Source organism: Enhydra lutris, unplaced genomic scaffold, assembly GCF_002288905.1.
Source record: "Enhydra lutris kenyoni isolate GAN:26980312 unplaced genomic scaffold, ASM228890v2 scaffoldscaffold79, whole genome shotgun sequence".
Lineage (NCBI taxonomy): Eukaryota > Metazoa > Chordata > Mammalia > Carnivora > Mustelidae > Enhydra > Enhydra lutris.
In genome coordinates this window covers 5,140,943-5,163,550 of record NW_019154163.1, presented here as the reverse complement: position 1 = coordinate 5,163,550, position 22,608 = coordinate 5,140,943, and the positions used below count along the sequence as shown (strand labels likewise).

The following is a 22,608-nucleotide window of genomic DNA, read 5'->3' as shown; positions in this document are numbered from 1 at the left end:
GAAAATTCAGATAGTTCAGAGAGTTACATATGAAAAAAGAAAGCCTCATTCCCTGCCCCCTTTCATAATTCCTCTCTCCAGAGTTTACAGTGTTAATCTGTTAACAGTCTTTTAAAATATAGTGGTCTTCCCTTATCTGCAGGGTATATGGTCCAAGACCTGAGTGGAAGCTTGAAACTGCAGAGCACTGAATCCTATATATACATGTTTTCTTCTATACATACATACCTATGATAAAGTTTAATTTATAAATTAGTCACAGTAAGAGATTAACAATAACTTATAATAAAATAGAATAATTATAAAAACATACTGTAATAAAAGTTATGTGAATGTGGTCTCTCTCTCTCAAAATTACTTGCCCTACTGTACTCACCCTTCTTGTGATGATGTGAGATGGTAAAATGCCTGTGTGATGAGATGAAATGAGATGAATGATTTAGGCATTGTGACTTGGCACTAGACTACAATTGACCTTCTGACGCTATGTCAGAAAGAGGATTGGCTACTTTCAGACTAGAGTTGACCACGAGTAACCGAAACCAAGGAAATGTGAAACCGTTGATGGGGGAGGGAGGACTACTGTAGCAGCTTTAGTGAGATACAATTCGCATACTCCAAAGTTCATTATAGATTGTACAATTCAATAATTTTTAGTATAGTCCCCAAAGTTTGCATTTGTTAACCATTTTAAATGCATATCTGAACATATATGCATTTATTTCTTTTTAGACTTTATGTAGAAAGATCACAGAGTGACCAATCTTTGATACCTTGTTTTTTTTTAATTGAGTGATTTTTCTCATATTAGGACATATAGATCTGCTGCATTATGTTAATAGCTATATTATGTTCTGTATGATTTTTTTGTTTCTTACAGTGTACAGTTAATGTTCTTGTCAGCTTTTGCAAGTTTACCTTTATGTTAAATTCCTATCAGTGCAATTGCTAGATCAAAGGATATATGCAGTTAAATTTTGATGAGTTTTACCAATGCCCACATAGCAAGTATTACCAATACCCACATAAAGGGTTGTACCAGTTTATACTTTCACCAAACGTTATTTGTGCTTATTTCCCCACATTCTTACTTTATTTTTTCCAGTTTAATAAATAAAAAATATTTACTCATTGATGGTTTGCTTTACATTTCCATAATTATAAATCAGGTTGAACATCTTTTCATTGGCTGTTTGAATTGCTTATTGTGTAACTTTTCTGCTTGTATCCTTTGTCTGTTTTTTTTTTATGGGATTGTTTACCTTTTTTTCATTGATTTGTGTAAGTTCTTTGTAAATTATCCAATTTTACAGTTTTGATGTGGTAATTCCTATTATTGGTGTTCTTTCCTTTTTACCAATTTACTACTACTGACCTGGCTTCTTTACACCCAAACCAAACAACAGAGAGGATGAAGATATAAAGAGTCAGGAAAACAATGATGGCCCCCAAATTCTTTGGCTTACTAAGGACACAGAATCATACTAGAGAGGCACTCTGGTAACTAAAGGCCCTGTTCTTTGTTACCCTTTGCCCTGTACTGAATAGAAAATCTGACTTGACAATAGAATTAAATATTTAACTTGTAATTCTCTATTGGAAAGGGCAGAGAATATTTTTAAACTTTCCGTGTTTTCTTTCTCTAAACTTGGTATGAATTTTAGAAAGTGGGATTAAAGTAAACAATTCTGATGTTTTGTTCTAAACATTTAGAAATAACTAGGCATGTAACATGTGTCTAAACATTTAGAATTAACCAGCAGTATGCTCTGATCGTGCTATTGATGACCTTGGATTATTAGAACAGCAGAAGAAATCCTTCTGTTTCTGTTTGTTAGGAGCTGGACACTGAGACCTTGGGTACCTGCGTAGATTTCCAGGTTGTGCCAGGCTGTGGTATTAGCTGTAAAGTCATCAATATTGAAGGATTGCTACATAAGAATAACTGGAAGATAGAGGAAAATAATATTAAAAATGCATCCCTGATTCAAATTGGTGCAAGTAATGAACAGTCATCAACTTCATCTTCCATGATTATTGATGCCCAGCTCTCAAGTAAGCTAATTTTCTTCATGGTACCAATTATGGGACAAATATTAACAGATGTCTAACTTTATAATCCTGAACTGTTAGATCAGAAGCAAAAATTTGACATCATGGTTTCATTCTGTCAGATAATTTTACCATAGGCCTTCTGGTCACTTCACTTGAGTTACTCAAAAACATTTCCCAATTGTGCTCCTGTGATTCTACCATAGGGTGATGAATTCTAGTCTTAGCTGATCTTCCATATTAGTTCATCTATCTTTCTTTTATTTCTTACCACAGCTACTCTAAACCTTTTATATCTTTCATGGGCTACTGTGGCCTTCTCCCTAGTTCCCTAAGTGAATTATCAGTTTTATTTTTCACATAGAAAATTAAGGTTCTCAGGCATTTGTTCTTTCTGCTTTTTGCCCAGAATGATTTCTCTTTCAGGGGAAAAGATATCCCGCATCTTGCATAATGAATCCTCTCATCTTTGTTCTAGATCCCACCCTTTCTTGATTCTTCAGGGACCTTACTCTGTTACATCCCCTCACTTCTTTATTTTCCAGCTGTGTATACTGGCTCCTTCTCCTAAACATATAAACATTTCTTCCATCAATATCACTATAATCCCTTCTAGATTGTATCCTGTCTCTTTTTTTCCTTTATATCTAACCTTCTAGAAAGAGTAGTCTCAGTTTGCTGAATTCACTTATTCACTGTGCAGCCTTGCTTCTGCCCTGTCCATACTACTGAAACTATTTTTTCTAAGAACATTAATGACCTTATTCAGTACTCATTCCAGTGGTTTCTTCTCAGTCTGCCTCTGGCATTTGAGATTTGAGAATATTGACCATTTTGTCTTTCAAAGCTCTTTCTTCTCTTAATTTCATGACCATTCGTTCTCTAGATTATCCTCTCACCTACCTGGCTGTTGCTTCCGGTCCTTCTCTGATTCCTCTTTTCTCCTGCTCTCAGATATTTGGTATCCCCAGGGTTTTGTTTTTTGTCTTTTTCTTCTTTTATATACTCTCTGTACAACCTCATTCATGTCTGTTGCCTGTTCTGCCTTCCGTAGGCTTCTACTACCACTCTAAAATCCACATCTCTAGCCAAAGCCTGTTTTCTGAGTTTCTGGTTGGTCTATCCATCTGCCCCAGAACATAATATACCCACCTAAGTGTTCTAGCACCTCCCTACCCATTTGCACTTGAGAGTAATTTTGCTAACCTACAAATATGATTATATATAACTGTCTGACTAGTACCTTTTATTATAGTGGTTTATAACTTATTTTTGAATCGTGAACCTTTGGAGGAATGTGATAAAAGTTATGCACACCCCTCGGAAAATTTTTGTTTTGGAGGTTTGCTTGTACCCTAAACCCTATCAGTGTGATTCTGTTAGGGATCCTGGCTTTGTTCACTGTCTCTCTGGACTTTGTTCCAGGTCCGTTCCCCATGATATGTCTTCTGCCTGCCTATACCACCCATTTTGTATTTTTCCACTGACCTCCATGTACTCTGTGTTCCATTCATACAGAACTACCTACAGTTCCTTTTTACAATGTGTCATTTCATGCTTATTAGATCATTTCATTTACTGTTTTCTCTGGGTAATGTTGTTGTCTCAGTGGCATCTACCTCATGGACTTATTTTCATCTTTCATCTTTCAAAACTCAGCTGACATCTCTCTTCAGCGAAGCCTTTGCTGACTGACATGTATAGGCAGATATATTTGCTCTTTTTTTAAAATTATAACTGTACTTCATCTTTGTTTTTTTTGTGCTAGGTACACTGCATGATAATACTTTATTTACCTGTGTGATTCTACCAAACTATAATTTATTTTTTGCAAACTTCTAGTGTCAAGCATACTGACACATAGAAATTTTGTTCATTTGACACCTTTTATTAAGCTCTTTCAAGACACTAAAGAATCAGCAGTAAGCAGAAAAGATAAAGTCACTATCTATTGGAGCTTCTATTTGTGGTGGGAGAACACAAAACAGTGAGCAAATAGATAAGAAAATATAAGATGTCTGATGGAGATAGTGCTGTAGAGTAGAGGGGTATAGGGATTACCCTATTTTATATAGGGTAATCAGGGTAGACCTCATTGAGAAGTTGGTGCTGGAGCAAAAACCTGAGAAGGGGGAGGGATAAAGCTATGTGAATATCTGTGACAAGAGCATTCCAGGTAGGAGGGATATTAAGTACCCAAGCCTAGTTTGAGAAACAGCAAGGAGAACAGTATGCCTAGGGCAGAGTAAATGAGTGGCAAGGGGGTAAGAGACGAGGTTAGAGAGTAGTACAGGACTAGATTAAGGTCATTAAAGAATTTTGGCTTTTACCCTTGAGACAGGAAGCCATCGAAGAGTTTTGTGTATAGGAGTGACGGAATCCAACCTATAAGTATTACCCTGGCTGCTCTGATAAAAATGCACTGTTGAAGGAATGGGGAGGGGAGGACAGAAGCAGGGAGATGAGTTAGTAGGTTGTCGCCATAATCCAGGTGAAAGATAAGAGTGGTTTGGACCAATGTGGTAACAGTGGAGGTCATAAGAAGTGGTCAAAATCTGAATGTGTTTTGAAGGGAGAGCTGGCTGACAAATTTTCTCACAGATTGGGTATGGGGTATGAGAGAAACAGGAGTCAAGAATTATGCCAAGGTTTGTGGCCTAAATGTTTATTTTAGAAGGATGAAGTTACCATTTAAATAGAATGGGGAAGACCATTGGAAGAGCAATATTGAAGAGAACTCCCCAGGAGATCAGTTTTTTACATGTAAAATTTGAGTGCCTACTAGATATTCAAGTGGAGTTGCCATGTAAATGGACATAACAAGTAGGCAGTTAGCTGCACAAGTCTGGAGTTCAAGGAAACAGAGTAGGTTGGAGATGTAGATTTGTGAGTCAACCACCTATAGATCTGTGCCTTCCAATATGATAGCCATTCAGTACATGTGACTACTGAAACTTAAATTACTTAAATTTAATTTAAAATTCAGGACTGCCTGGCTAGCTCAGTCAGAAAAGCATGTGACTCTTTTTTTTTAAAATTTTATTTATTTATTTGACAGACAGAGATCACAAGTAGGCAGAGAGGCAGGCAGAGAGAGAGGAGGAAGCAGGCTCCCTGCTGAGCTGAGAGCCTGATGCAGGGCTCCATCCCAGGACCCTGGGATCGTGATCTGAGCTGAAGGCAGAGGCTTTAACCCACTGAGCCACCCAGGCACCCCGAGCATGTGACTCTTGATCTTGGGGTCATGAGTTTGAGCCCCATGGTGGATGTACAGATTACTTAAAATAAATACATAAATAAACTTTAAAAAATAAATTTAATTTAAAATTCACCCCTTCAGCCATACTAGCCACCTTTCACTGCTCATATAGCCACATATTGTTAATGGCTACTGTATTAAACAGCAGATACAGAACATTTCCAAATTCTGTTGGACAAAGCTGGTATAGATTATATTTAAAGCTATGAGACTGGTTAAGATCACCAAGGAGTGAGACTAGATTGGGGGGGCGGGGAGAAAGTCTTTAAGGATTGAACCCAGCAATACAGTACATTAAGAGATCAGGGAGATCAGCAAAGAAGACTGAGAAGTGATGAGTGAGGAGGTAACTCAAGAATTTGGTGTCCTAGAAGCCAAGGACAGAAATTATTTCAGGAAGGAGGGAGTGATCAACTGTGTTAAATGCTGCTGATAGGGCAAGTAAGATAAGGAACAAGAATTAGCCATTAGGTTTATGAAAATAAGGGTCACTGGTATACTTCGTGAACAATTCTTTGGAGTAGTAGACACAAAAGCTTTATTGGAGTGGGTTCACAAGAGAATGGGAAGATATGACTTGGAAATAATCAAGTGAGACAACACTTCCAAGAAGTTTTACTGTGTACAGAAGCAGAAATTTGGGGCAGTAGTAAAGAGGTAAGTGAACTCAAGAGGGGTGTTTTGTTTTGTTATGTTTTGCTTTGTTTTTAAAGATAAGACTATGTGCAACAGAGATAGAAAATGTGGTTATGCAGGAGGAAGAGGAGAGGTTTTTTTTTTAAAGATTTTACTTATTTATTTGTCAGAGTGAGCACAGGCAGACAGAGTGGCAGGCAGAGGCAGACGGAGAAGCAGGCTCCCGCTGAGCAAGGAGCCCGATGTGGGACTCGATCCCAGGACGCTGGGATCATGACCTGAGCCGAAGGCAGCCGCTTAACCAACTGAGCCACCCAGGCGTCCCAGAGGAGAGAATTGTAGGAGAGATATTCTAGAATAAGCAAAGGAAGAGGGTTTACTGCCTAAGTGGAGAGGTTGGCCTTAAATAGGAGCAGGGGCGGTTTATAATAACAGGTGAGAAGCTAGATTGGTGGGTACATAGGCACAGGTAGTTGGTTAGATGTGGCAGTGAGAGCTTGCAGAAGTTCTCTTCTGATTGCTTTTAATTCTTTCTGAAGTAGGAAGCAGATTCATCATCTGGCCATAGGTGAGGGTGGGAGAAGAGAAGGTATAAAATAGCCCTCTAGAAGGAATGGAAAACGAATGGACTAGGGAAGTATAGAATTGCCAGAAAACACCAAGGACCTATATAAAGTTAGTGGTCACATGTTTAAAATGAGACATTTCTACAGTTGTATGTTTTCATCCAACCATATTAAGCTGCTGATGATGCACGATAAATATTTCAAATTTAATTCAGTTGTGTGGAAGATCAAAGAGAAAGCTTCACCAAGAAAGTATCATTTGAGTTGACTCTTGAAGAATATGATGCAGTTTGATAATTGGAGAGTAGGGGTAAGGACATTCCAGGTGGAGACAGCAACATGTGCAAAGGCCCAAAGGCATAGAAGAGCAGAGTATTTTCCTTGAAAATTTGGAAATCACTGTTGTAGGCTGTGGTCTACCAAAAATACAACATAGTGAGTGTGTAAGGTTAGACAGGAAGAACGTGCCTCACAGCATTGTTATAAATATTAAACAATCTCACTAAATGTTATTTCTGTACTTTATTTCAGGTGCTCTTAATGCCCAGCAGTACAAAGTCCTCATTGGTAACCGGGAGTGGATGATTAGAAATGGTCTTGTTATTAATAATGATGTAGATGATTACATGATTGAGCATGAAAGAAAAGGTCGGACTGCTGTATTGGTGGCAGTTGATGGTAAGGTTTTCCCTAAGTACCCTATGACTCAATGTTGCGATCTCAGTTATTATTTTATGTATATATTTTTAAGATTTTTTTATTTATTTGATACAGAGAGAGAGACAGTGAGAGAGGGAATACAAGCAGGGGGAGTGGGAGAGGGAGAAGCAGGCTTCCCACTGAGCAGGGAGCCTGATGTTGGGCTCCATCCCAGGATCCTGAGATCATGATCTGAGCTGAAGGCAGACGCTTAACGACTGAGACACCCAGGTGCCCCTATTTTATGTATATTTTTGAGAGACTTCTGAACTTGAGGGCTTTTGAAAAGAAGCCTGAATGCAAAAGAAAATGTTAGCAATACATAATTGTTACTGATTAATTTAGAATTCTCTTGCATTTGCCTGACTTTGTTATTTTCCTCCATAGCCTATGCTTTTTATTTTTTTTTAAAAAGCTAATCAGTAGTTGTATGTAACACCCATTGCTCATCACCACATGTGCTGTCCTGAATATCTATCACCCAGTGTTATAAGCAGCTAATGAATCGTTGAACACTACATCAAAAGCTAATGATGTACTGTATGCTGGCTAATTGAAGATAACAGTAAAAAATAAATAAAAATAAATAAAGGTTTTGTTTTTAGTGATTACACACCCCCAAAATAAAAAAAGCAAATCAAGGATTTTTTTAAAACCTAAAAATAACAAAACATTAAAGGAATAGGCAAGGGCGCCTGGGTGGCTCAGTGGGTTAGGCCTCTGCCTTCGGCTCAGGTCATGGTCTCAGGGTCCTGGGATCGAGTCCCACATCAGGCTCTCTGCTCAGCGGGGAGCCTGCTTCCTCCTCTCTCTCTCTGCCTGCCTCTCTGCCTACTTGTGATCTCTCTCTGTCAAATAAATAAATAAAATATTTAAAAAAAATAAAAAAATAAAGGAATAGGCAAAATAATATCTATAATTTCATCATCCTAACTCAGTGTCAGTTTTAATTGCATGTATTCCATTTCTGTTTTTGTGTGTGTATGTATATTTATATATATAAATATATATTTAATATAAAATTAAATATAATATAATTTATAATATAATATAATATTTAATATAAAATTAAATATATTTATATATATTAAATATTTATAACACATAATATATTAAATTATTAAATATTTATATATAATATATTATATATTTAGTTTTATATAAAATATATACAAACATACATATTTATATATGTATATATGTTATATACAATATATGTACAGAATTATAGGATTAGTATATATTATTTTTAAGTGGTTATATTTTGCATATAAATTTTACCTCAATAATTTGAGTAAAAATTTAAAATCCCTGTATACCTATTATATTTTGCTCTATACATTATTTGCTATATTCATAGTATTTTCTAATTTTATTTTACTTCCGATTAATTTATTATATACTTTAACTAACTTAATAATTCCCTCATTGGAAATTTAAGCTATTCCTAATATTTCGTCATTATAAATAATGCTATGATAAATATTTATGAGGTTTTAGGTGCTTTCTTTTGTTAAATTTTTTCTTGGGTAAATTTCTAGCTGTGAGATTAACTAGTCAACATTTATAATCCTTGCTAAGTATGAAGGCAGTATCTTTTTTCTTTTTTTAAAGATTTTATTTATTTATTTGACAGACAGAGATCACAAGTAGGCAGAGAGGCAGGCAGAGAGAGAGGAAGGGAAGCAGGCTCCCTGCTGAGCAGAGAGCCGGATGCGGGACTCGATCCCAGGACCCTGGGATCATGACCTGAGCTGAAGGCAGCGGCTTAACCCACTGAGCCACCCAGGCGCCCTGAAGGCAGCTTAACTATGATGTTTTTAGGCCCAGGAAGAAGCAAAAAATGCCATTTACTTTTGTTTTTTAAAATAAAATAACTGCTTGCAGTGATTTCCCCCCCCAGTTTAAAATGCTGGTTTTGTCTCAATCCACCCTGTTCACCTTAAAAAGAAAAGAAAAAAAAAAGTATCAGTTTTCAGTTTCATTTGCCTTTAAATGAACTAAAGGGTTTGGGAGGATTAACCAGTACTTCTCAAAGGAAAAAAAGAGTCTTTAAGTCTGCAATAAAGAGCTCTCTTTTCATTTTCCAGTTACTGCTTTTATTAGTAACCCTACCTCACTCTGAAATTTTCATAACGAAACATGGAGGTTTGTTGCAGATTTTGTAGAGTACAGCCTGTGTGGCCTTGGAGACATTCTGAGTTAAGCTTAAACCCCGAACAACTTTGCTTAACAAGATTAATTTCTTTCTCAAGTTTTATGTTAGAATATTATTCCTGCTTTCACCATATTCCAAACTCTCTCCTTTTCTGGTGCTCCTATAATAGATGAACTGTGCGGCTTGATAGCTATTGCTGATACAGTGAAGCCGGAAGCAGAATTGGCTGTCCGTATTTTGCAGTCTATGGGCTTAGAAGTAGTTCTGATGACTGGAGACAACAGTAAAACAGCTCGATCTATTGCTTCTCAGGTAATTGGTTTACTTAGTTGTTGGGGTGTGGGGAGGGTCTGTGGTAACTTCTGATTTTTTTAAAAGATTTTATTTATTTATTTGAGAGGGAGAGAGAGAATGAGAGAGCAAGAGAGCATGAGAGGAGACAGGTCAGCAGGAGAAGCAGACTCCCTGCTGAGCAGGGAGCCCAATGTAGGACTTGATCCCGGGACTCCAGGATCATGTACCAAGCCGAAGGCACTCATTTAACCAACTGAGCCACCCAGGTGCCCATTTTTAAATTTTTTTTCTTTTAAGATTTTATTTATTTATTTGAGAGAGAGAGAAAGAATGAGAGAGACTTCTAATTCCTCATATACATTTTGTTTCTTGCTTTCAAGTGCTAAAGATTCATATTACCTATTATGTTCCTTATCACTGAATATTGATATCTGGTTCTTTCAAGAACAGTTGGCATGCTGTGTTAGAAGGCGTTTGGGCTTTGTGTTACTGTTAACAACCAAAAAACCATTTACTTACTTCATGAAATGCTTCTGTGACACCATATACTAGTCTTTGTTGATACTTCCTTTGAAATGTTGCTCAGATTCTTTACCAGTGCTGCCAGCCTAAGTCGGGCACTCAGGCGCCCAATCTCTCTTGCCTAAATTACAGCAAGAGCTCCAGGCACTTCCCTCCCTGGTCCATCCTGAACATCACTGGTGGAACCATCGCCTAATGCACCACTTTGACATATTTTTCTGCTCCTGACCCCCATGATTGCCTTACCTACAAAACTTTTCTCATATTGGTCTTTTCTACTTCAGAATGCCTCCTCCCTCTTCTATTAAATAACATGAGTGATATATGAGTAAATTCTTATATAAAAATGCAGAAGGATATAAAGTAAAAAGTTGAAGTCACCTTTGCCCCAAGCTCCCTGTCTAGTCCTATCCCCAATTTTTCATAGGCATGTGTGTTCATACACAAATGTAGAGTTCTGGTATTTTTCAACATAAATTACATCACTTTTCTAAAGATTGCTCATTCAGTAGTTTGCTTTTTATTTTTTATTTATTGTATTTTGTTTTTTAAAGATTTTATTTATTTGAGAGAGAGAGCACAAGCAAGGGGGAGAGCACAGGCAGAGGGAGCAGCAGACTCCCTGCTAAGCAGGGGCCCCGATACAGGACTTGATCCCAGGACCCCTAGGATCATGACCTGTGCCAAAGGCAGACACTTAACTGACTGAGCCACCTAGGAGCCCCAGCAGTTTGCTTTTTATACATAATAACATATATGCCTTTGTCCATATCTGAACATACAAAATTATGTTAGCCTTTGAACATTACTACATGGAATTCTATGGTATGGATATATCATAATTTACTTAAACATTCTTCTAAAGATGGGTATTTAGGTGGTTTTGAAGGTTTTGTTACAAACAGGCAGTGATGTAAATCTTTGGACATACAAATCTTTTTTGGGGGGGGCTGGTTTTCAAAGACCTTTCATTTTTCATTTTTTATTTATTTATTTTTTAAATTTTATTTTAGTTCCAGTATAGTTAACATACAGTGTTATATTAGACTCAGGTCTACAACACAGTGACTCAACAGTTTTATACATTACTCAGCACTCATCATGGTAAGTGTACTGTTAATCCCCTTCACGTATTTTATTCATCCTCCCACCTAACTCTTCACTAGTAACCATCAGTTTGTTAGCTATAGTTCAAGAGTCTGGTTTTTGGCTTGTCTCTCTGTCTTCTTTTGTTTGTTTGTTTTGTTTCTTAAATTCCACATATGAATGAAATCATATGATATTCGTCTTACTCTGACTTATTTCCCTTAGCATTATACCCTCTATATCCATCCATGTTGTTTTAAATGGCAAGATTTCATTCTTTTTATGGCTGAGTAATATTCCATTGTATAAATATACTACATTATATATATACACACACAAACACACACACACACACACACACACACACACACACACATTATCCGTTCATCTATCAATGGACACTTGTACTACTTCCATATCTTGGCTATTGTAAATAACATTACAGTAAACACAGCAGTGCATATATTTTTTTGAATTAGTGTTTTCATATTCTTTGTGTGAATACCTAGTAATGGAATTACTGGATCATATAGTAACTCTATTTCTAACTTTTTGAAGAACCTCCATACTGTTTTTCAGAGTGGCTGCACCAGTTTGCATTCCCACCAACAGTGTAAGAGAGTTCCCCTTTTTCCACGTCCTTGCTAGCATCTGTTTCTTGAATTTTTGATTTTAGCCATTCTGACAGGTATGAGATGATATCTCATTATGGTTTTGATTTGCATTTCCCTCATGATGAGTAATGTTGAACATCTTTTCACGTGTCTGGTGGCCAATCTGTATATCATCTTTGGAGAAATGTCTGTTCATGTCTTCTGCCCATTTTATTATTGGATTATTTGTTTTCTGGGTGTTAAATTTGGTAAGTTCTTTATATATTTTGGATACCAACCCTTTATCAGCTGTGTTATAGGCAAATACCTTCTCCCATTCTGTAAGTTGTTTTTTAGTTTTGTTGATTGTTTGCTGTGCAGAAGCTTTTGTATTTTGATGTTATCCCAATAGTTTATTTTTGCTTTTGTTTCCCTTGCCTCAGCAGACCTATCTAGAGAGATGTTGCTACGCCCAAAGTTAGAAAAATTACTGCCTGTGTTCTCTGCTGGGAGTTTTATGGTTTCCTGTCTCACATTTAGTTCTTTAATCCATTTTGAGTTTATTTTATTTTAGTGTAAGAAAGTGGTCCAGTTTCATTCTTTTATACATAACTGTTCAGTTTTTCTAGCACCATTTGTTGAAGAGACTTTTTCTATGGCATAGTCTCACCTCTTTTTTTCAAAGACTAATTGGCTATATAATCCTGGGTTTTTTTTTTGGACTCCATTCTGTTCCATTGATCTGTATTTCTGTTTTTGTGCCAGTACCATACTTTTGATTACCACAGCTTGGTAGTATATAGCTTGAAATCTGGGATTGTGATACCTCCAGTTTTGTTCTTCTTTTTCAAGACTGCTTTGGCTATTCAGTGTGTTTTGTGGTTCCATACAAATGTTAAGATTATTTGTTCCAGTTCTGTGAAAAATGCTGTTGGTATGTTGATAGTGACTGCATTAAATCTGTATATTGCTTTGGGTTGTATGGACATTTTAACACCTGTTCTTCCAATCCATGAGCATGGAGTATCTTCCCATTTGTTTGTGTCATCTTCGATGGCTTTCACTGGTATTTTATAGTTTTCAGAGTACTAATCTTTCAGCTCTGTGGTTAAACTTATTCCTACGTATTTCATTATTTCTGGTATAATTGTAAATGCTATTGTTTTCTTAATTTCTCTTTCTACTACTTCATAATTAGTATTTAGAAATGCAGTGAATTTCCGTATATTGATTTTGTATCCTATGACTTAACTGAATTCCCTTATCAGTTCTAGTAGTTTCTCAGTGAAGTCCTTAGGCCTTTGTATGTATAGTATGTCATCTACAGGTAGTCAAAGTTTTACTTCTTCCTCACCAATTTGGATGCCTTTTCTTTCTTTTTTTAAGGATTTTTTAATTTATTGGGTGTAAGTAAGGGGCAGAGGCAGAGGGAGAGGGAGAAGCCGACTCCCCGCTAAGCAAGGAACACAGTGCAGGGCTCTATCCCAGGACCCTGGGATCATGACCTGAGCTGAAGGCAGATGCTTAACCGACTGAGCCACCCATGTGCCCCAGATGACTTTTATTTCTTCTTGTTATCTGATTGCTGTGGCTATGATATCCAGTACTATGTTAACTAAAAGTGGTGAGTGGACATCCTTGTTCTGTTCCTGACCTTAGGGGAAAAGATCGCCGTTTTTCACCATTGAAGATGATGTTTGCTGTGGGTCCTCTAGTCTCCTGTTTATTCTCTCTAGCATATTTTTAATTTCAGCTGTTGATTTCTTCAGCTCCATTTGCTTCTTTTTTGTGTTTTCTGTCTCTTTGTTGATGGTCACCCTGAAGTCTCCACTGTTTTCTTAAGTCCAGTGAGTATCCTTATGACCATCACTTTGGGTTATGTATCAGGTATATTATTTATTTTCATTTCTTCTAGCTCTTTTGCTGTGATTTTGCCCTGTTCTTTCATTTGGGCAATAGTCCTCTGTCTCCTCATTCCAACTTTCTTCTTTGAGTCTATGTGTTAGAAAAGTCACCTACATCTCCTGCACTTGAAACTGATGTCCTTATGAAGAAAAGCTCATTTAGTACCCTGCAGTGCAGTATGCCCCTCCACCCCCTGTTCACTAGATTCTGGCACTTCATGGGTGTCTCCTATCCGTATTGCATGCACCAGACTATTTTGGCTGAGCCACTTTTGCCTTTTGTCCAGTTGTCTGCAACGTCTCTTTTTGCTTTTTGGTAGCAAGATTTAGTCCCCATGGCATTAGTGGGCCAGTCTGGGGCTGCCTTGACATGAGTTGAGTCAGACCAGTTTTTTGCCAGAGATGTGCTAGCACCAACCTATAGGGTGTTCTCCCCGTGTTGTCCCCTGAGAAGCTTGCTTTGGTGGGTAGAGCCTGCCACCAGACCCCATATCGGCCTCCAGCACACTGCTGGGCCCCCAGTTAGTCTTGGGTGTGTGTTTGTCTTCCCCTCTGCCTGGGGCCAGAGCTACGTTGGTAAGGTTCTGACCCCTTTCAGGGCTGCTTATGCACTGCCAGGCTGTGGCACTGCTCTGGAAGGGCTCCGGCCAAGGGCATGCTAGAGGGGGCAGGTCTATGGGAGAGAGTGTGGGCAGGGTGTGGGGTTCCAGCAGGGTCTGCGCTAGCCTGCTGTGGGAAGGTACCTGTAGCCACTAGGGAAAACTGCTGTCGGAGGGGGTGGATCTGCAGGATTGTCTGGCAGCAGGGCACACTGTTGGTAATCTATGTGGAGAGAGTTGGCACTGGGCTAGTTACCACAGGCGTTGGGGTATCTTGGCTGGGGGCAGGGGAGGGAAATGCTGCCTACCAGGTCTTTTGTTCTTGGAGCAGTCTCTCAAAGATCCTTGCCCCTACTGCACACACTCTGAGATTAGTAAACAAATCTCTGTCCTGTATACCCCAGGCATTTTTCAAACTGCTGTTTCTATGCTGTTGAAGCTGTTTGTTGTGCTGTCTGCATGGGGTGGCTGTGGGGAGCGGGGGGGGGGGGGCTCAGTTTCTTATTGCCATCTGGCTCTCCCAGAGCTGAACTAGCTGATTTTTGAAGTGCCAGGTGTTAAGCCCCACTGATTGTAAGAACTTGCAAAGCCAGGCCCCTCTGGTTCTCAAAGCCAACCTCTGCGGGGACTTGCCTTCCCTCTGCAGGCCCCTGTACCTGGGGCACCCACTGTAGGGGTCTATTCCTCTCCCCTCCCAGGCCCACTACACTCCTCCCTCTCACAGACTGTCCCATGAGTCCACCCAGCTCCAGACCTTATCTCCCCCTCCACACCTTCCTCAACATGGCCTCTTCTCTATACCTAACTGTGGAGAGTCTATTCCACCAGTCCTTAGACCATTCTCTGAGCCATTCATACTGATGTGGGTGCATCCAGTTGTGTCTATGGGACAAGGTGAGCCCAGGATCCCCCCACTTTGCCATCTTCCCTGGAAGTCAAACGTATGTCTCTTTATACTTGTATAAATATGTCCAGAATATGGCTGGAAGTGGAACTGTGCAATCAAATGATGTGTGCACTTTGATAGATCCTACCAAATGCCTTCCAAAAAGACCATAACAGTTTACACAACCACCAAGAATATATAAGAGAGCTCACTTCTCCATATCCTTCCTATCACTGGATATTATCAATTTTTGAAATTTTGGACCTCTGGTGGGTGGAAAATGATGGTCATCATTGCTGTGTTATATTTAAGGGACCAGTAATGTTTCTTCAAATGAATTGAGTTTATTTCTCTCCCTATAGGTTGGCATTACAAAGGTGTTCGCTGAAGTTCTCCCTTCTCATAAGGTTGCTAAGGTGAAGCAACTTCAGGAGGAGGGGAAACGGGTTGCAATGGTAGGAGATGGAATCAATGACTCTCCAGCTCTGGCAATGGCTAATGTTGGGATTGCCATTGGCACAGGTACAGATGTAGCCATTGAAGCAGCTGATGTGGTTTTGATAAGGGTAAGTCCTGTGGCCTGAACCTTGAGGTCTGTGATAATGGTACACATGGTCAGGGATAGTGTTGTAAAGTATTTCGAGTAGGACATTCTTTTCCTTCTAATTCCTGTCCTCCCAGCCTTTGAGACTAGGAGAATTCAGGATGGGAGTATGAGAAGGAATACTAATTACTTCCAGATTTTCTCAATCAAGTGAAGCAGATGAGAATGACAAGCTTCTAAAGGAAAGAATAAGATTGGGGGATATACTTATAATAAAACTATCTTCAACAAACCCTTGCTGAGATTGTTTTATGTGTGGTAACCTACATAGCAGCATATAACCCAAAAAGTGTTTTTAGATCCCTGAGAAAAATTCCTGGAAAAGCATCTTCCAAAGCTGACTGAAATTTTTAGCAATATTTGAAATTTATAGTTAATTCATATTACCCACCCTAAGGTACACATGATCTTCAAAATCGCAGTGTCAAATATAAAGTATTCATTAATTTAGAGTCTCTCACTAATATTACAAATATTTCTGTTCTCAGAATGATCTTCTGGATGTAGTGGCAAGTATTGACTTATCAAGGAAGACAGTCAAGAGGATTCGGATAAATTTTATTTTCGCTCTGATTTATAATCTAGTTGGAATTCCCATAGCTGCTGGTATGTGACTATTAGCTAGTGTTACTTTCTCCTCTGAAGTCATTAGAGACCTATCATATTGGAAAGTTTAGTCTTATTAGCTTTGAGCTCAGTTTTTATATGTAGCTTGCTGGTGTGGTGAAAGGTAATATTAAAATCAGTAATTGTAATTTTGAGCAATGTTCATTATAGCATAAAATGTATATGCATTCTGATAGGTTTATTTTAATTTATTTTCCCCTCCAACTTTATATTTTGAAAAATTTCAAAGCTATACATAACCAGGGTCAAAGATACAATGAAAACCTATATAATCTTCATTTAAGTTAACCAATGAGTAGTACTTTCCCACATTGTTTCATCTCTTTCTCCATATGCTCTCACATTTATATTTATGTTTTTATTTATTTATTTATCTTTTGCTGAAGAGAACAAATTTACTTTTATTTTTATTTTTTTTTTCAAATTTACTTTTAAAGATTTATTTATTTATTTGAGAGAGAGAGAGAAAGTTAGCATGAGCAGGGGGAGGAGCACAGGGAGAGAGAATCTACAGCTGACTTCCTGCTGAGCAGGGAGCCCAATGCAGGACTCAATCTTAGTGAGATCATGACCTGAGCCAGAATCAAGAGTCAGATGCTTAGCCAACTGAGCCACTCAGGTGCCCCAAGAACAAATTTACTTTTAATCTCACTACCCAAACACAAGCACTGTTAACATTTTAGTGTATTTACTTCCAGTCTTTTTTTACTTTGCATCAGTTTTTCTGTCTTGTTACATAGTTATAATTATAGCATGCAGAGAATGTTTGGCTCTTCACTTAAAATTCTAATAGCCGGGGACGCCTGGGTGGCTCAGTTGGTTAAGCAGCTGCCTTCGGCTCAGGTCATGATCCCAGTGTCCTGGGATCGAGTCCCACATCGGGCTCCTTGCTCAGCAGGGAGCCTGCTTCTCCCTCTGCCTCTGCCTGCCATTCTGTCTGCCTGTGCTTGCTCTCTCTCCCTCTCTCTCTCTCTGACAAATAAATAAAATCTTAAAAAAAAAATTCTAATAGCCAACAGGGTTTATCTTTTAAGTTTGGGTACCAGGAGAGAGAGACAGGGAGAGATGGAGAAAGAGGGAAGAGGTGGGGGAAGGGAGAGAGCGAGAGGAAAAAAGCAGGGGAGAAGGAGGGAGATTGATGGATTGAGTAAAGGAATATGACCAAGCAAAAGCAATTTAGAATTTTTAAACAAACATTTGATAATGTCTTGTACTTAGAGACTTTGTGGGAGTTAGTAATAAATTGTATTTTTTTTTTTAGAGAAAGAGAGTGCAGGGGGAGGGGCAGAGGGAGAGGGAGAGAGAGAATCTTAAGCAGGCTCCACACCTGCTCAGAGTCCAGTGCTGGACTTGAGCTTATGACCCTGAGATCATGACCTGAGCCGAAAGCAAGAGTTGGATGCTTAACAAACTGAGCTACCCAGGCACCCCAGGAATTAGTAATAGTAGAGTTATCACTTTTTTCTTGTTATCTCTGATTTGAGAGCCAAAGAAGGACATGAAATGATGTAAGAACAATTACAAACCTGTTTATAAACAAGAACACAAAATGCTGAGGAAACAAAAAATGAACAATCAAAATCCAGAAAGATTAATTCATAGAGCAAGTGATTTTTTAAAAATTATGTAAGTAGTTTTGGGGTGGAGTCTTTTGGGTTTTCCATATAAAGAACCATGTCATCTGCGAAGAGAGAGAGTTTGACTTCTTCATTGCCAATTTGGATACCTTTTATTTCTCTTTGTTGTCTGATTGCTGTTGCTAGGACTTCTAATACTATGTTGACAAGAGTGGTGAGAGTGGGCATCCTTGTCGTGTTCCTGATCTCAACGGGAAGGCTGCAAGCTTTTTCCCATTGAGGATGATATTTGCTGTGGGTCTTTCATAGATAGATTTTCTGAAGTTGAGGAATGTTCCCTCTATCCCTATACTTTGAAGCGTTTTCATCAGGAACAGATGCTGGATTTTGTCAAATGCTTTTTCTGCATCAATTGAGAGGACCATGTGGTTCTTCTCTCTTCTCTTACTGATTTGTTCTACAACATTGATTGATTTGCGAATGTTGAACCATCCTTGTAACCAAGGGATGAATCCCACTTGGTCATGGTGGATAATCTTTTTAATGTGCCATTGGATCCTGTTTGCTAGGATTTTGTTGAGAATCTTAGCATCCATATTCATCAGTGATATTGGTCTGAAATTCTCCTTTTTGGTAGGGTCTTTGCCTGGTTTGGGGATCAGGGTAATGCTGGCTTCATAGAAAGAGTCTGGAAGTTTTCCTTCTGCTTCAATTTTTTGAAACAGCTTCAAGAGAATAGGTGTTATTTCTTCTTTGAAAGTTTGGTAGAATTCCCCAAAGGAATCCATCAGGTCCTGGGCTCTTGTTTTTTGGGAGGTTTTTGATCACTGCTTCAATCCTGTTACTAGATATCAGTCATTCAGGTTGTTAATTTCTTCCTGATTCAATTTTGGGAGTTGATAGTTTTCCAGGAATGCATCCATTTCATCTAGTTTGCTTAGCTTATTGGCATATAACTGTTGATAATAACTTCTGATGATTGTTTCTACTTCCTTGGTGTTAGTTGTGATCTCTCCCTTTTCATTCATAATTTTATTAATTTGGGCTTTCATCATCACTAGCCATCAGGGAGATTCAAATTAAAACCACGTTGAGATACCACCTTACACCAGTTAGAATGGCCAAAATTAGCAAGACAGGAAACAACATGTTTTGGAGAGGATGTGGAGAAAGGGGAACCCTCTTACACTGTTGGTGGGAATGCAAGTTGGTGCAGCCACTTTGGAGAACAGTGTGGAGATTCCTCAGGAAATTAAAAATAGAGCTTCCCTATGACCCTGCAATTGCACTACTGGGTATTTACCCCAAAGATACAGATGTAGTGAAAAGAAGGGCCATCTGTACCCCAATGTTTATAGCAGCAATGGTCACGGTTGCCAAACTGTGGAAAGAACCAAGATGCCCTTCAACGGATGAATGGATAAGGAAGATGTGGTCCATATACACTATGGAGTATAATGCCTCCATCAGAAAGGATGAACACCCAACTTTTGTGTCAACATGGACGGGAGTGGAAGAGATTATGCTGAGTGAAATAAGTCAAGCAGAGAGATCAGTTATCATATGGTTTCACTTATTTGTGGAGCATAACAAATAACATGGAGGACATGGGGAGATGGAGAGGAGAAGGGAGTTGAGGGAAATTGGAAGGGAGGTGAACCATGAGAGACTATGGACCCTGAAAAACAATCTGAGGGTTTTGAAGGGGCGGGGGGTGGGAGGTTGGGGGAGTCAGGTGGTAGGTATTATGGAGGGCACGTATTGCATGGAGCACTGGGTGTGGTGCAAAAACAATGAATACTGCTACGCTGAAAAGAAATTTAAAAATTATATAAGTAGGGGCAGAATGGAAAAAATTATGCAAGTAATATATGATCACTGTAGAAAAAAGAAAACTAGATAAGCACATAAAAAGTTATAAGTACTATAAGTCTATCTTATCCCTGTCATATAAGCCAAATGTTCAAATGTCTGTCAAGTTCATATGCTATTCATTCACTCTTGGTGGGATTATATGGTGCAAGGCACTCTGGAGAACTGAGGAATATCCACCTAAAGTTGAAGATGTGCCCATGTCATAATCCAGTTTCATCTCTAGGCATGACCCTAGAGAAGTTCTAATATGTGCACAGGGAGACACGTACAAGAATGTTCACAACAGCACTCTATCCTCCTATTGGTGGAGACTTATGTCGCTGCCAATTTTTCCACATAGAAAGTACTGAATAAATATCAAACAAGGAATTGATGTGTATGTATGTATTAGAAACACATTAATAATCTGTTTAATGCTCTTTGCTCTAACTAATCCACACTTGTTTCCTAGGAGTTTTTATGCCCATTGGTTTGGTTTTGCAGCCCTGGATGGGATCTGCTGCAATGGCTGCTTCATCTGTTTCAGTAGTACTTTCCTCTCTCTTCCTTAAACTGTAAGTATGATGGCTCACTCATGTTTGTATTTTTTATTCCCTTAATCATCCACAGTCAGTCTTGGTAGGTCTCATTCTTATAGGATGGGCCCCAACTGTTCTTAATAATAAATGTTAGCTATGTGATTATCATCTTATGTAGTCTCTACCTAGCCACTACAGCACTGAGTGGGGTAAAATGTAGTACATTGGCTCTGAGAAGTAGAATTTCTCACCATGTGACTCTATACAATTTTAGGGGGGTGAATTTCCTAGCAGGAACCACCTTTGTAGATTTCATACCAGGCAAATAGATTTGCAGGTTTGACTGTAACAAGTGTCTAGTTCACATTTGCTTATTTCACACTAGTGTATTTTGCATGTGTTCAGTTACAGAAAACCAACTTATGAGAATTACGAACTGCATGCCCGAAGCCAGATGGGACAGAAGAGGCCTTCAGAGATCAGCGTTCATGTTGGAATAGATGACACCTTGAGAAACTCCCCTAAACTGGGTTTGCTGGACCGGATTGTTAATTACAGCAGAGCCTCCATAAATTCACTGCTGTCTGATAAACGGTCCCTCAACAGCATTGGTACCAGTGAACCTGATAAGCATTCACTTCTGGTGGGAGACAGTAGGGAAGATGATGACACCTCATTGTAACAGGCCGCACAGAGTACTACTAGCTGATGTTGTAACGTGCTGATACAGCATTAACGATATCTCCTTAACTTCTCGAAATACTGTGGAAGGACTTTCTGTTGGTCTCATGCCCTTATGTTAGGGAATATCTTTGAATTGCATTTGTCTAATGGCAAAAATATCTTTTTTTCAGAGCATTAGCTCTCAACCTAGCTTTATTTAAGGTGAATTGCCAATACTTTTTGTTTTCACTAGGAACAGATAAGGTAGGCCAGTGAGGTTTACAACAAGCCCCACAATTGAAGATTGCGGAATTGCTGCTAAAGTGACAGATGACTTTTTCTTTGACCAAAAAGAAAAGGCTCAAGAAAAAGGATACTTAAAAGTTTGAAGATCTGAGACCATGATCTTGAGGACATTCTTGAGCTCTCAGCCCTGCCAGGTTGGGGAACAAGGGCTTTTAAAACACTGTATAAAGCATCTGGTTTTAGACGGAAAACAGTAGAAACTGTTTAAAAATAGACGTGCCTTATTTATTATAGGCTTTCTTCTCCCCTGATTGTCCCTGCATCTTTGTCTTTGCAGTTGTTTCTTAGATGCCTTAGTATGATTCTTTATTGTTGTTGTTCTTTACAGTGAGTTAAGTGTAGGTGATTTTTGATTGATAAAAATAACTGATAACTTTTCTAATATCATCTTCCTTTATTTATCTTGTAGCCCAAAAGACCGTAAGGGTCCAGAGGGTTCCTTGTTTCCTATATTTCCACTGTAAAAAAAAAAATGGATTGGATTCTTCTTTCATTGACACCCTAGCTCTGTACAAACCTTCAATTCACTCCTGCTGACTTTCACTGTAAATTGTTCTTAATCTATCAGCCTCAGTCCAGAAACTTAAGATTTTTTTTATTAACATATATTATTTGCCCCAGGGGTACAGGTCTGTGAATCATCAGGTGTACACATTTCACAGCACTCACCATAGCCCATACCCTCCCCAATGTCCATCACCCAGCCACCCCATCTCTACCCCCACTCCCCAGCAACCCTCAGTTTGTTTTGTGAGATTAAGAGTCTCTTATGGTTTGTCTCCCTCCTGATCAAAACTTAAGATTTTGAGCCTCTTCCACAATTGACTTTTTCAAAGATTAATATCTTATCATCTTTAACATATACGGGTCATATGAAATTACCTGGACTCATTAAATTTGTCCTTCTTTTGGAGAGAATACAAGGACTTTAGCTGGTATATATAATTTAATATATTTTAATGATATTTTAGTATTTTATATGACTTCTCAAAATGACTTTAAAATAATACTATTATACAAAGCAGCACTTACCAAAAAACACAATAGTTGTAATACAGAAATGAGAATTTCCCTAGGTTGTGATACCTTTTAGTCAAATTTCTAATTTTCTCTAGTATAAAACATTTGCTCTTGCTAGTTAGCGTGGGTCGTAAATTCAGGGGCTATTCTCAGTGCCATATACA

At 38.5% G+C, this 22,608-nt stretch overlaps 1 protein-coding gene across 1 annotated transcript in view; it reads left to right on the top strand.

The window, feature by feature from the left end:
• Nucleotides 1-22,027, top strand: part of LOC111160936 (ATPase copper transporting alpha) — a 172,392-nt gene extending 150,365 nt beyond the window's left edge. Inside the window, exons 17-23 of the mRNA XM_022524336.1 lie at nt 1,839-2,055; nt 7,045-7,191; nt 9,540-9,682; nt 15,617-15,820; nt 16,347-16,464; nt 20,389-20,491; nt 20,861-22,027. Coding sequence (XP_022380044.1) covers nt 1,839-2,055; nt 7,045-7,191; nt 9,540-9,682; nt 15,617-15,820; nt 16,347-16,464; nt 20,389-20,491; nt 20,861-21,137 — 1,209 coding nt within the window. The 3' untranslated portion in view covers nt 21,138-22,027. The remainder of the gene's footprint in view (nt 1-1,838; nt 2,056-7,044; nt 7,192-9,539; nt 9,683-15,616; nt 15,821-16,346; nt 16,465-20,388; nt 20,492-20,860) is intronic.
• The last annotated feature ends 581 nt before the right edge of the window (nt 22,028-22,608 follow it).